Raw genomic sequence first — 15739 nt, 5'->3', positions numbered from 1 at the left:
GGACCAGATGGCTTCCCAGGGGAGTTCTACCAGACATTTAAAGCAGAGATAATACCTATCCTTCTCAAGCTATTCCAAGAAATAGAAAGGGAAGGAAAACTTCCAGACTCATTCTATGAAGCCAGTATTACTTTGATTCCTAAACCAGACAGAGACCCAGTAAAAAAAGAGAACTACAGGCCAATATCCCTGATGAACATGGATGCAAAAATTCTCAATAAGATACTAGCAAATCGAATTCAACAGCATATAAAAAGGATTATTCACCATGATCAAGTGGGATTCATTCCTGGGATGCAGGGCTGGTTCAACATTCGCAAATCGATCAACGTGATACATCACATTAACAAAAAAAAAGAGAAGAACCATATGATCCTGTCAATCGATGCAGAAAAGGCCTTTGACAAAATCCAGCACCCTTTCTTAATAAAAACCCTTGAGAAAGTCGGGATAGAAGGAACATACTTAAAGATCATAAAAGCCATTTATGAAAAGCCCACAGCTAACATCATCCTCAATGGGGAAAAACTGAGAGCTTTTTCCCTGAGATCAGGAACACGACAGGGATGCCCACTCTCACCGCTGTTGTTTAATATAGTGCTGGAAGTTCTAGCATCAGCAATCAGACAACAAAAGGAAATCAAAGGCATCCAAATTGGCAAAGATGAAGTCAAGCTTTCGCTTTTTGCAGATGACATGATATTATACATGGAAATCCCCCGATAGACTCCACCAAAAGTCTGCTAGAACTGATACATGAATTCAGCAAAGTTGCAGGATACAAAATCAATGTACAGAAATCAGTTGCATTCTTATACACTAACAATGAAGCCACAGAAAGACAAATAAAGAAACTGATCCCATTCACAATTGCACCAAGAAGCATAAAATACCTAGGAATAAATCTAACCAAAGATGTAAAAGATCTGTATGCTGAAAACTATAGAAAGCTTATGCAGGTAATTGAAGAAGATATAAAGAAATGGAAAGACATTCCCTGCTCATGGATTGGAAGAATAAATATTGTCAAAATGTCAATACTACCCAAAGCTATCTACACATTCAATGCAATCCCAATCAAAATTGCACCAGCATTCTTCTTGAAACTAGAACAAGCCATCCTAAAATTCATATGGAACCACAAAAGGCCCCGAATAGCCAAAGTAATTTTGAAGAAGAAGACCAAAGCAGGAGGCATCACAATCCCAGACTTTAGCCTCTACTACAAAAGCTGTCATCATCAAGACAGCATGGTATTGGCATAAAAACAGACACATAGACCAATGGAATCGAATAGAAACCCCAGAACTAGACCCACAAACGTATGGCCAACTCATTTTTGACAAAGCAGGAAAGAACATCCAATGGAAAAAAAGACAGTCTCTTTAACAAATGGTGCTGGGAGAACTGGACAGCAACATGCAGAAGGTTGAAACTAGACCACTTTCTCACACCATTCACAAAAATAAACTCAAAATGGATAAAGGACCTGAATGTGAGACAGGAAACCATCAAAACCTTAGAGGAGAAAGCAGGAAAAGACCTCTCTGACCTCAGCCGTAGCAATCTCTTACTCGGCACATCCCCAAAGGCAAGGGAATTAAAAGCAAAAGTGAATTACTGGGACCTTATGAAGATAAAAAGCTTCTGCACAGCAAAGGAAACAACCAACAAAACTAAAAGGCAACCAACGGAATGGGAAAAGATATTTGCAAATGACACATCGGACAAAGGGCTAGTATCCAAAATCTATAAAGAGCTCATCAAACTCCACACCCGAAAAACAAATAACCCAGTGAAGAAATGGGCAGAAAACATGAATAGACACTTCTCTAAAGAAGACATCCGGATGGCCAACAGGCACATGAAAAGATGTTCAACGTCGCTCCTCATCAGGGAAATACAAATCAAAACCACACTCAGATACCACCTCACGCCAGTCAGAGTGGCCAAAATGAAGAAATCAGGAGACTATAGATGCTGGAGAGGATGTGGAGAAATGGGAACCCTCTTGCACTGTTGGTGGGAATGCAAATTGGTGCAGCCGCTCTGGAAAGCAGTGTGGAGGTTCCTCAGAAAATTAAAAATAGACCTACCCTATGACCCAGCAATAGCACTGCTAGGAATTTATCCAAGGGATACAGGAGTACTGATGCATAGGGGCACTTGTACCCCAATGTTTATAGCAGCACTCTCAACAATAGCCAAATTATGGAAAGAGCCTAAATGTCCATCAACTGATGAATGGATAAAGAAATTGTGGTTTATATACACAATGGAATATTACGTGGCAATGAGAAAAAATGAAATATGGCCTTTTGTAGCAACGTGGATGGAACTGGAGAGTGTGATGCTAAGTGAAATAAGCCATACAGAGAAAGACAGATACCATATGGTTTCACTCTTATGTGGATCCTGAGAAACGTAACAGAAACCCATGGGGGAGGGGAAGGGAAAAAAAAAAAAAAAAGAGGTTAGAGTGGGAGAGAGCCAAAGCATAAGAGACTGTTAAAAACTGAGAACAAACTGAGGGTTGATGGGGGGTGGGAGGGAGGGCAGGGTGGGTGATGGGTATTGAGGAGGGCACCTTTTGGGATGAGCACTGGGTGTTGTATGGAAACCAATTTGACAGTAAATTTCATATATTAAAAAAAATAAATAAATAAAGAAAAAAAAAAAAAAAGAAAAAAAAAAAGAAAAAAAAAAAAAAAAAGATACTAGCAAATCAATTCCAACAGACCATCAAAAGAATTATTCATCATAATCAAGTAGGGTTTATTCCTGGTAAGCAGGGATGGTTCAATATTTGCAAATCTACACCACATTAATAAAAGCAAGGAGAAGAATCATATGATCTTTTCAATAGATGCAGAAAAAGCATTTGACAAATACAGCATCTTTCTTGATTAAAAAAAAAAAACACCTCAAGAAAGTAGGGATACAAGGAACATACCTCAACAACATAAAAGGCAATATAGGAAAGACCTAGATCTAATATCATCCTCATAGGGGAAAAGTTCTCCAGATGAGAAACATGACAGCTATGTTCACTCTCACCATTGTTGCTCAACAATGTACTGGAAATCCTAACCTCAGCAATCAGGCAACAAAAAGAAATAAAAGGCATCCAAATCAGCAATGAAGAAGTCAACTTTCACTCTTTGCAAATGACATGATACTCTACTTGGAAAACCCTAAAGACTCCACCAAAAAACTGCTAGAACTGATACGTTAATTCAGCAAAATCGCAGGATATAAAATCAATGTACATAAACTGGTTGTATTTCTAAACACCAATGGTGAAGAAGCAGAAAGAGAAAGTAAGAAATTGATCCCATTGCCAATTGCACAAAACCCATGAGATGCAGAGGAATAACCTAACCAAAGAGGTACAAGATGTGTATGCTGAAAACTATAGAAGCTTATGAAAAATTGAAAACACAAATAAGTGGAAAACATTCCTTGTTCATAGATTGGAAGAACAAATATTGTTAAAATGTCAATACTGCCCAAAGCAAGCTACACAGTCAATGAAATCCCTATCAATATAACACTAGCATTCTTCACAGAGCTAGAACAATCTTAAAATTTGTATCAAACCAGAAAAGACCCCAAATAGCCAAAGAAATGTTAAAAAAAGAAACCAAAGCTGGAAGCTTCACAATTCCAGACTTCAAGCTATATTACAAAACAGTAATCATCAAAAAAGTTTGGTACTGGCACAAGAACAGACACATAGATCAATGGAACAGAATAGAGAGCCCAGAAATGGATCAACAAGTATATGATCAACTTTTCTTGACAAAACAGGAAAGAATATCCAATGGAAAAAGAGACAGTCTCTACAACAAATGGTGTTGGGAAAACGAGACATGATAGACAGAAGAATGAAACTGGACCACTTTCTTACATCATAATCAAAAGTATTTCAGAAATCCTAAAAAACCTAAAAGTGAGTCAGGAAACCACCAAAATCCTAGAGGAGAAAATATAAAGGAACTCTTTGGCATCAGCCACAACAGCTTCATACTCGACATGTCTCCAGAGGTTGGGATCTCATCAAGATAAAAGGCTTCTTCACAGCAAAGGAAACAATCAATAAAACTGAAAGGCAAATGATGAAATGGGAGAAGACATTTGCAAATGACATATCAGATAAAGGGCAAGTATCCAAAATCTATAAACAACTTACCAAACTCAACACCACCCAAAAAAACAAATAATCCAGTGAAGAAATGGGCAAAAGATATGAACAGACACGTTTCAAAAGTCATCCAGATGACTAACAGACACATGAAAAGATGCTCAACATCATCATCAGAGAAATACAAATCGAAACCACAATGAGATACCACCTCACACCTGTCAGAATGGCTAAAATTAACAACTCAGGAAATGACAGATGTTGGCAAGGATGCCGAGAAAGGGGAAACACTTATGCATGTTAGTGGAAACGAAAAATGGTGAAGCCACTCTGGAAGAGAGTATGGGGGTTCCTCAAAAAATTAGAAATAGAACTACCCAGCAATTACACTGCTAGGTATTAACCTAAAGGATACAAAAATGCTGATTCAAAGGGGCCCGTGCACCCCAACATTTACAGCACCACTATTGACAATAGCCAAATTATGGAAAGAACCCAAATGTCCATGAATTTTGAATGGGTAAAGAAGATGTGGTTTATATATACAATAGAATACTACTCGATGATCAAAAAGAATGAAACTTTGCCATTTGCAACAATGTGGATAAAACTGGAGTATATTACGCTAAGCAAATCAGAGAAATACATACACCATATCATCTGACTTATATGTGGAATTTAAGAAACAAAACAGGTGAGCATAGGGGAAGGAAAGGAAAAATAAGGAGGAATGCGTGGGTGGCTCAGTTGATTGGGCATCCGACTTCAGCTCAGATCATGATCTCATAGCTCCTGAGTTCAAGCCCCACATCAGAGTCTCTTTTTTGTTTATTTATTTATTTATTTATTTATTTATTTTATTTTATTTTTTAATATATGAAATTTACTGTCAAATTGGTTTCCATACAACACCCAGTGCTCATCCCAAAAGGTGCCCTCCTCAATACCCATCACCCACCCTGCCCTCCCTCCCACCCCCCATCAACCCTCAGTTTGTTCTCAGTTTTTAACAATCTCTTATGCTTTGGCTCTCTCCCACTCTAACCTCTTTTTTTTTTTCCTTCCCCTCCCCCATGGGTTTCTGTTACGTTTCTCAGGATCCACATAAGAGTGAAACCATATGGTATCTGTCTTTCTCTGTATGGCTTATTTCACTTAGCATCACACTCTCCAGTTCCATCCACGTTGCTACAAAAGGCCATATTTCATTTTTTCTCATTCCCATGTAGTATTCCATTGTGTATATAAACCACAATTTCTTTATCCATTCATCAGTTGATGGACATTTAGGCTCTTTCCATAATTTGGCTATTGTTGAGAGTGCTGCTATAAACATTGGGGTACAAGTGCCCCTATGCATCAGTACTCCTGTATCCCTTGGGTAAATTCCTAGCAGTGCTATTGCTGGGTCATAGGGTAGGTCTATTTTTAATTTTCTGAGGAACCTCCACACTGCTTTCCAGAGCGGGTGTACCAATTTGCATTCCAACCAACAGTGCAAGAGGGTTCCTGTTTCTCCACATCCTCTCCAGCATCTATAGTCTCCTGATTTCTTCATTTTGGCCACTCTGACTGGCGTGAGGTGGTATCTGAGTGTGGTTTTGATTTGTATTTCCCTGATAAGGAGCGACATTGAGCATCTTTTCATGTGCCTATTGGCCATCCGGATGTCTTCTTTAGAGAAGTGTCTATTCATGTTTTCTGCCCATTTCTTCACTGGGTTATTTGTTTTTCAGGTGTGGAGTTTGATGAGCTCTTTATAGATTTTGGATACTAGCCCTTTGTCCGATGTGTCATTTGCAAATATCTTTTCCCATTCCGTTGGTTGCCTTTTAGTTTTGTTGGTTGTTTCCTTTGCTGTGCAGAAGCTTTTTATCTTCATAAATTCCCAGTAATTCACTTTTGCTTTTAATTCCCTTGCCTTTGGGGATGTGCCGAGTAAGAGATTGCTACGGCTGAGGTCAGAGAGGTCTTTTCCTGCTTTCTCCTCTAAGGTTTTGATGGTTTCCTGTCTCACATTCAGGTCCTTTATCCATTTTGAGTTTATTTTTGTGAATGGTGTGAGAAAGTGGTCTAGTTTCAACCTTCTGCATGTTGCTGTCCAGTTCTCCCAGCACCATTTGTTAAAGAGACTGTCTTTTTTCCATTGGATGTTCTTTCCTGCTTTGTCAAAGATGAGTTGGCCATACATTTGTGGGTCTAGTTCTGGGGTTTCTATTCTATTCCATTGGTCTATGTGTCTGTTTTTATGCCAATACCATGCTGTCTTGATGATGACAGCTTTGTAGTAGAGGCTAAAGTCTGGGATTGTGATGCCTCCTGCTTTGGTCTTCTTCAAAATTACTTTGGCTATTCGGGGCCTTTTGTGGTTCCATATGTATTTTAGGATTGCTTGTTCTAGTTTCGAGAAGAATGCTGGTGCAATTTTGATTGGGATTGCATTGAATGTGTAGATAGCTTTGGGTAGTATTGACATTTTGACAATATTTATTCTTCCAATCCATGAGCAGGGAATGTCTTTCCATTTCTTTATATCTTCTTCAATTACCTGCATAAGCTTTCTATAGTTTTCAGCATACAGATCTTTTACATCTTTGGTTAGATTTATTCCTAGGTATTTTATGCTTCTTGGTGCAATTGTGAATGGGATCAGTTTCTTTATTTGTCTTTCTGTTGCTTCATTGTTAGTGTATAAGAATGCAACTGATTTCTGTACATTGATTTTGTATGCTGCAACTTTGCTGAATTCATGTATCAGTTCTAGCAGACTTTTGGTGGAGTCTATCGGATTTTCCATGTATAATATCATGTCATCTGCAAAAAGCGAAAGCTTGACTTCATCTTTGCCAATTTTGATGCCTTTGATTTCCTTTTGTTGTCTGATTGCTGATGCTAGAACTTCCAGCACTATATTAAACAACAGCGGTGAGAGTGGGCATCCCTGTCGTGTTCCTGATCTCAGGGAAAAAGCTCTCAGTTTTTCCCCGTTGAGGATGATGTTAGCTGTGGGTTTTTCATAAATGGCTTTTATGATCTTTAAGTATGTTCCTTCTATCCCGACTTTCTCCAGGGTTTTTATTAAGAAAGGGTGCTGGATTTTGTCAAAGGCCTTTTCTGCATCGATTGACAGGATCATATGGTTCTTCTCTTTTTTTTCGTTAATGTGATGTATCACGTTGATCGATTTGCGAATGTTGAACCAGCCCTGCATCCCAGGAATGAATCCCACTTGATCATGGTGAATAATCCTTTTTATATGCTGTTGAATTCGATTTGCTAGTATCTTATTGAGAATTTTTGCATCCATATTCATCAGAGATATTGGCCTGTAGTTCTCTTTTTTTACTGGGTCTCTGTCTGGTTTAGGAATCAAAGTAATACTGGCTTCATAGAATGAGTCTGGAAGTTTTCCTTCCCTTTCTATTTCTTGGAATAGCTTGAGAAGGATAGGTATTATCTCTGCTTTAAACGTCTGGTAGAACTCCCCTGGGAAGCCATCTGGTCCTGGACTCTTATTTGTTGGGAGATTTTTTATAACGATTCAATTTCTTCGCTGGTTATGGGTCTGTTCAAGCTTTCTATTTCCTCCTGATTGAGTTTTGGAAGAGTGTGGGTGTTTAGGAATTTGTCCATTTCTTCCAGGTTGTCCAATTTGTTGGCATATAGTTTTTCATAGTATTCCCTGATAATTGTTTGTATCTCTGAGGGATTGGTTGTAATAATTCCATTTTCATTCATGATTTTATCTATTTGGGTCATCTCCCTTTTCTTTTTGAGAAGCCTGGCTAGAGGTTTGTCAATTTTGTTTATTTTTTCAAAAAACCAACTCTTGGTTTCGTTGATCTGCTCTACAGTTTTTTTAGATTCTATATTGTTTATTTCTGCTCTGATCTTTATGATTTCTCTTCGTCTGCTGGGTTTAGGCTGTCTTTGCTGTTCTGCTTCTATTTCCTTTAGGTGTGCTGTTAGATTTTGTATTTGGGATTTTTCTTGTTTCTTGAGATAGGCCTGGATTGCAATGTATTTTCCTCTCAGGACTGCCTTCGCTGCATCCCAAAGCGTTTGGATTGTTGTATTTTCATTTTCGTTTGTTTCCATATATTTTTTAATTTCTTCTCTAATTGCCTGGTTGACCCACTCATTCGTTAGTAGGGTGTTCTTTAACCTCCATGCTTTTGGAGGTTTTCCAGACTTTTTCCTGTGGTTGATTTCAAGCTTCATAGCATTGTGGTCTGAAAGTATGCATGGTATAATTTCAATTCTTGTAAACTTATGAAGGGCTGTTTTGTGACCCAGTATATGATCTATCTTGGAGAATGTTCCATGTGCACTCGAGAAGAAAGTATATTCTGTTGCTTTGGGATGCAGAGTTCTAAATATATCTGTCAAGTCCATCTGATCCAATGTATCATTCAGGGCCCTTGTTTCTTTATTGACCGTGTGTCTAGATGATCTATCCATTTCTGTAAGTGGGGTGTTAAAGTCCCCTGCAATGACCACATTCTTATCAATAAGGTTGTTTATGTTTATGAGTAATTGTTTTATATATCTGGGGGCTCCGGTATTTGGCGCATAGACATTTATAATTGTTAGCTCTTCCTGATGGATAGACCCTGTAATTATTATATAATGCCCTTCTTCATCTCTTGTTACAGCCTTTAATTTAAAGTCTAGTTTGTCTGATATAAGTATGGCTACTCCAGCTTTCTTTTGGCTTCCAGTAGCATGATAAATAGTTCTCCATCCCCTCACTCTCAATCTAAAGGTGTCCTCAGATCTAAAATGAGTCTCTTGTAGACAGCAAATAGATGGGTCTTGTTTTTTTATCCATTCTGATACCCTATGTCTTTTGGTTGGCACATTTAATCCATTTACATTCAGTGTTATTATAGAAAGATACGGGTTTAGAGTCATTGTGATGTCTGTATGTTTTATGCTTGTAGCGATGTCTCTGGTACTTTGTCTCACAGGATCCCCCTTAGGATCTCTTGTAGGGCTGGTTTCGTGATGACAAATTCCTTCAGTTTTTGTTTGTTTGGGAAGACCTTTATCTCTCCTTCTATTCTAAATGACAGACTTGCTGGATAAAGGATTCTGGGCTGCATATTTTTTCTGTTTAGCACACTGAAGATATCGTGCCAAGCCTTTCTGGCCTGCCAAGTTTCAAAGGAGAGATCAGTCACGAGTCTTATAGGTCTCCCTTTATATGTGAGGGCACGTTTATCCCTTGCTGCTTTCAGAATTTTCTCTTTATCCTTGTATTTTGCCAGTTTCACTATGATACCCACATCAGAGTCTCTACTGCCAGCACAGTCACTGCTTTGGACCCTCTGTCTCCTTCACTCTCTCTCTCTCTCTCTTTCTCTCTCTCTCTATCTCTCTGCTGCTCCCCAGCTCATTCTCTCTCTCTCTCTCAAATAAATAAGTAATCTTTAAAAAAAGAGAGAGGGAGGGGCGCCTGGGTGGCGCAGTCGGTTAAGCGTCCGACTTCAGCCAGGTCACGATCTCGCGGTCCGTGAGTTCGAGCCCCGCGTCAGGCTCTGGGCTGATGGCTCGGAGCCTGGAGCCTGTTTCCGACTCTGTGTCTCCCTCTCTCTCTGCCCCTCCCCCGTTCATGCTCTGTCTCTCTCTCTGTCCCAAAAATAAATAAAAAACGTTGAAAAAAAAATTTAAAAAAAAAAAAAAAAAAGAGAGAGGGAAACAATTCATAAGAGACTCTTATATACAGAAAACAAACTGAGGGTTGTTGGAAGGGAGCTTTGTAAGGGGGTTGGCTATAATGGGTGGTGGGCATTAAGGAGGACACTTGTTGGGATAAGCACTGGATGTTGTATGTAAGTAATGAATCACTAGGTTCTACTCCTCAAACCAATACCGCATTGTATGTTAACTAACTTGAATTTAAATGAATACATTAAAATACCAAAAAAAAAAAACAAACTTACTGAGAATTTCAAGATGATAAAAAAGCTTTAAATGAGGTGCACAGCCCTGTGTGGGGGCTCCAGTCACATGCACATGAAGCTGACCCATATAATAAAAGAATATTGAAGACAATTTCATTTTGACTCGAGAAGAAAAATGACTTATAAACAAGACCTCAGAGAGACAAAACATAAAGAGAAAATGTACTGGTCATGACTTCACCAAAATATCATATTTCTAGACATCTGTAGGAACTGTAGATAAAATTGATGTGGGTGGTATTTTGAAAGGATGGAGACCACACTGCAGTTAGCTGTAGAACTGGACCCTTAGTTTGAACACGAGTCGCACAATTTATTGTAAAGCAGGAACATTTAATGGCAGTGAAATAAGCTGACAGTACACTCTGAGCATTTTCTCCACACGCAAGTGTCAACAATGTGAGACAATGGAAGCATTCATAAACTGCATGGTGGTGGTCATTCCAATACATATATGGAAGTAAAATCACACTGTACACTTGAAACATATACAACTGTACTTGTCAATGATTCCTCAGTAACACTGAGGGGGAAACAGAAAAATTGCATAAATCCTTTGAGCTCCTGTTATATTGAAAAGTAAATGTGATATCAGTACATCCCTCACTGAATGTTTGGAAAAATTAAATGATCATTTCATGTAAGAAACTCAAAACAATAGCTTCCACAATTAGAACATGATAAATGTTATTTCCATTCTATTTTTAACATATGCTTGAATGAGGAATATTTTTAAGTTTATTTTTTTTTTTTTTTATATTGAGAGACAGAGAAAGAATGTGAGCACAGGAAGGGGAGAGAATGAGGAGAGAGCAAGAATCCAAAGCAGGCTTCCTGTGTGGGCCCAGAACCCAATGTCAGGCTCCATCTCACAAACCATGAGTAAGCTACCTGAGCCAAAATCAACAGTTGGCTGGTTATCTGAATGGCCCACCCAAGTATGCCCTGAAAGAGGAATTTTTATCGTGATAAATACATAATGCATTCGTGCAAAGCAACAATAATGGATCTCAACACAAAGATGGATAGGGTACATGGTGTTTATAACTGTTATGAGAAAGTTTGCATGGATGTCAGATTGCATATATTCCTGGGATGAGGCTCACAGAATATTCTCACATAAAGGTTGCAGCAACAAGAGAGGATACACATGGAGAGACCAGCCTCATTCCTTAGAGAAAGATGTGAGCCTTAGGATGTCTATTTTAAACAAATTTAACGCTATTACCAACAATGAAGAATCTAATTTGGAATAAATAAAAGCAATCCTACTTCTCCTTGTTCCTCTGTCTTGTTTTCCACAGGACCATAGTAAAAATTATGTGGAATGTTAAAGATTATCATCATCTGTACAGGTCAATGGAAAATAACTGGCCTCCATTACTTACCAAACATTACCAAATTTCTTTCATTTTCTCACAAAGTTTTTCAGGGAAGTACCCATGATGAAAAAGGAAGAAAATGTAATTGCACTAAGAAAACAGAGGAGGCCCCTGACAATTGTGCTGCCCACAATTCTGCAATTAAGAAGGAAAAAGAAAAAAGAAAAATTTAGGTCAGTGGGGAAAACAAAAAAAAGATGGAACTTAAGATAGCAACACCCAAGAGGAATTGTCTTGAATTGCAAGTATGGGAAAATACCCTGTTTATTCTCACAGCGATCATGCTCACACCCAGGGGACACTCTCTTCGTGTTTATATGTCTAAGGTCTGTGGCTCCTGAGAGGCAGGAAGAATGTCAGAAGGAGACAAAGACGTTTCTGAACACGAAGAGCTCATGCTGCAATCCCAATACAAACAGTCACTTCAAATATCTTCCTGCCATTTACAGTTGTTGGGAGTGTAAACCTGAAAAGCTGGGCAGGCTGTGAATCCAACAATCAGGTAAGAGAATGCCTTAGGACTCGGGCTGAGAGGACCCCATATTTTCTGCATGCTTGTTTATATGCAAGTAAGCGCCCAGATCTAGAGCTGGTTTCCTATTTTATGATGGATTCCTGATTGCATTTGTGGATTGTGAAGGCTCTTCATACACTTTTATTGCCATATCTCATTCTCAACTCAGCAGGCCTGGTTCTCTAAATGTTCTCCAGAGTAAATATGTAATCTCTCAGCATTAAAATTGCAGTGAAATAAATGACTGAGTAAGGACAGGTCTGATTAGAAATTGTCTTTAAATGTTAGAAAAAGGTTTCTTCCCCAAGTGAATTTTTGATCCAATTTTGTTTGGTGAGTCAGAGAACCCAAAATGATATTTGCCATAGCATTTGTATCTTACACAGGAGAGGTAAAATTAACAGTGTGCAAAACATACTGTCAAAGAAAGCTACTCTGACCTACATGAAGCCAGCCTTTTACAGAGGTACAGCACAGATCGGGTATGTTCTCTAAATTTTCTCCAGCTCTAAGGACTAGAAACCCCTTCAGGCTATGGAGAAATACTGCCTGATCAACCCACTCCTTTATTCCTCTCACATTAAATCTTTCTATTCTCCTCTCAGGGATTTCCCAAACTTAGAAAGATGTGCCTTTTTAAAAATGTTTACTTATTTTTGAGACAGAGCAGGAGGGAGACAGAGTATGAGGCACAGAGAGAGAGAGAGACACAGAATCTGAAGCAGGCTCCAGGCTTTGAGCTGTCAGCACAGAGCCCCACATGGGACTTGAACTCACAAGCCATGAGATCATGACCTGAGCCAAAGTTGGATCCCAACCAACTGAGCCACCCAGGCGCCCAAGATTTGCCTTTTTACAAGAGGTAATCCCACACCTGGATTTTAATTCAGACCTCTTTGCATTGGTGTCATTCTTCCCTTGTCTATTTTTCTTAATTAAAAATCCTTCAGGTGCTTTCTTACAATGTCTGGATACAGCAGTCTGGGCAAGTAGTTAATTAGAGTTCATTAGAACCCTCATTAGAGTTCATTAAGGAGATGAGAGGACACTTGTATCAGAAGGTAGATGTGCACAGCCAGAGAAGATGGTAGGTTGGCTACGTGCTCTGAGTCTCTGGGAGAAAGAAACATATTAATGACAATCAAATAAGGGGAAAAAATGGTGGACCAATGGCCCATAACCAACAGTTCACCTTAATATCTAATAGTCTAATGAGGCAAATCCTATAAAAGGTCTGATGTGGGAACTGTGTAAAACAACAATGTCCTCCCTCAAAGTACCCATTGTGTAGACAGGAAAATCCTCAGCTGCAAAGTCTCTGATTCTCAACAGGGGTACACTCCATAGAGTAATTCATCCTTTCTCTTAAGTGATGCTGAATCAAACCTCAGTCACTGCATTTCTCCTCCTGGGAGTCACAGACATCCAAGCACTGCAGCCTTATCTCTTCGTGGTTTTCCTTGCAATTTATGTGGTCATTGTGGTTGGCAATGGAGCAGTCCTCTTGGTTGTCGTCTCTGATCCAAGACTCCATCTACCCATGTATTTCTTCCTGGGAAATCTGTCGTGTCTAGATATCTGCTACTCCACAGTGACACTGCCAAAGATGCTGGAGAACTTCTTCTCTACACACAAGGCAATTTCCTTCTTGGGATGCATAACCCAGCTTCACTTCTTCCACTTCCTGGGCAGCACGGAGGCCATGCTGTTGGCCGTGATGGCCTTTGACCGCTTTGTGGCCATCTGCAGGCCACTGCATTACTCTGTCATCATGAATTACCAGCTCTGTACCCAGATGGCTGTCACAGTCTGGACCATTGGTTTTTTCCATGCCCTGTTGCACTCCATGATGACCTCTCGCTTGAACTTCTGTGGTTCTCATCAGATCCATCACTTCTTCTGTGATGTCAAGCCTTTGCTGGAGTTGGCCTGCGGGAACACGGAGCTCAACCAGTGGCTTCTCAACACGGTTACCGGGACCATTGCCATGGGCCCCTTCTTCCTAACACTTCTCTCCTACTTCTCCATAATCATCTCTCTTTTCTCCAAGACCCACTCCTGTAGTGCACTCCACAAAGCACTGTCCACGTGTGTCTCTCACTTCATGGTGGTCATTCTTCTCTATGTTCCTGTTATCTTCATTTACATATCTCCTACCTCAGGCAGCTCCATGGACCAGGACCAGGTCGCTGCCATCATGTACACTGTGGTCACTCCTATGCTGAACCCACTGATCTATACACTGAGGAACAAGGACGTGAAGGCTGCCTTGAGTAGTGTCTTCAGTAGGAGGGGCGACCTGAACACATCTAGAGCACACTTCTAAGACAGGAAGCAATAGGCGATGATAAAGTTGGTGTGTGAGGTTAGACTGCTTCTCAGATCATGTACAATATGTATAACAGGTCGAGCTATACAAAGAAAATATAAATGGGAAGTACAGCCTGATTGTGTTAACCAAAGCATGACTAGGTAACATAATGGAAACATGAACCCATCGGACACCAACCATGGAATCCTAATGTTCAATTTGTGTTTGGAATATCAGTTAATGAAACTTATTTTTTTTATGTATTCTTATGGATTCTCTAAAGAAGTCAGGAATAGAAATATGCCTATATTAACTGTATGTCAGTACACAAATACTTCCCAGGGATGTTTATCTTTTTTTCTTTTTAAGTTTTTATATATACTGAGAGAGAGACAGAGAGAGAGACACAGAGCTTGAGAAGGGGAGAGGCAATGAGGCAGAGACAGAATCTGAAGCATGCTACAGGCTCTGAGTTGTCAGCACAGAGCCTGATGCGGGGCTTGAACATAGGAACAGTGGGATCATGACCTGAGTGGAAGTCAGAGTCTTAATGGATTGAACCACCCAGGTGCCACAGGGCTATTTATCTTTGTGGTCCTTCTCAGTTAATGTATTTAAATGTGAGCAATAAAATTCTTATCCTGTTATATTTTGAGGAGTTGAATTTAACCACTGATAATAAGAAATGGTAATTTACAAATGAGTTAAGAGGAAGCTTCAACCAGTACATCATGACTTCTTTTTTCCCTAACCTAGAGACAAGTAAGTTATTAAAACAAATGATTTAAGCACTAACTGACAGGGAGAAAATAGACAATTGTTTATCTAAAGTGTTGTGGTTCCTCTATCTCCAGAGATTTTTTAAACTGTACAGGATGGCTATTAAACATTGTTGAAAGTGGGGACAGAATGAAATTAAAATTTCTGAATCCCTTACTAGCTAATCAGCTGGTAATTTTTCCCTCAGTGTTTGCTCATGGAAAATATTGAGTTTCAAAACACTTCCTATTTTTTGTTTGGTTTTACTATTTCTATGACAATTTCCAGTGACTGTTATGATGCAATATGACATAATACTGATGAAATGTGCAGAATTTATCAAAATGTTGTCTTGTTTTCCTTACTTGTCACCAAACCCAAATGTAACAAAAACAACTAAGTCATAATTGCTGAGACATTTCTGGAGCTAATGTCGGGAGGCACTGTGTTCCCCATTTTCTGAATCCGGGGGTGGTTTCTGTGCATGAGGGATGGTGGGAGAAGCATTTATGACTATTTATAGATGCAGGTGAAGACTGTGATAGGCCTTTATGAGCTCAGGGACTGACTGTTCAAATTCTCTGCATCCACTTTTGTGAACACAAACAGTGTGGTTTGATCTCATCCCTGTTTTTAGTCCCTCAATTCTACTTTTGTTTATAA

General features: G+C 39.3%; 1 protein-coding gene across 1 annotated transcript; it reads left to right on the top strand.

Moving 5' to 3' along the window:
• Window positions 1-13366: 13366 nt before the first annotated feature.
• LOC131513565 (olfactory receptor 12D1-like) lies at window positions 13367-14413 on the top strand. The gene has a single exon (XM_058732666.1). It carries the CDS (start codon window positions 13379-13381, stop codon window positions 14330-14332), a length of 954 nt encoding a protein of 317 aa, XP_058588649.1. The 5' UTR covers window positions 13367-13378; the 3' UTR covers window positions 14333-14413.
• The last annotated feature ends 1326 nt before the right edge of the window (window positions 14414-15739 follow it).

The sequence above is a fragment of the Neofelis nebulosa genome, chromosome 6 (genome assembly GCF_028018385.1).
Source record: "Neofelis nebulosa isolate mNeoNeb1 chromosome 6, mNeoNeb1.pri, whole genome shotgun sequence".
Lineage (NCBI taxonomy): Eukaryota > Metazoa > Chordata > Mammalia > Carnivora > Felidae > Neofelis > Neofelis nebulosa.
The sequence above is the reverse complement of the archived record's forward strand: the minus strand, read 5'-3'. Positions and strand labels throughout refer to the sequence as shown.

Bases quoted from the DNA above. Each gene is read 5' to 3' on its own strand.
- LOC131513565 (XM_058732666.1), top strand. From the start codon at position 13,379: ATGCTGAATCAAACCTCAGTCACTGCATTTCTCCTCCTGGGAGTCACA.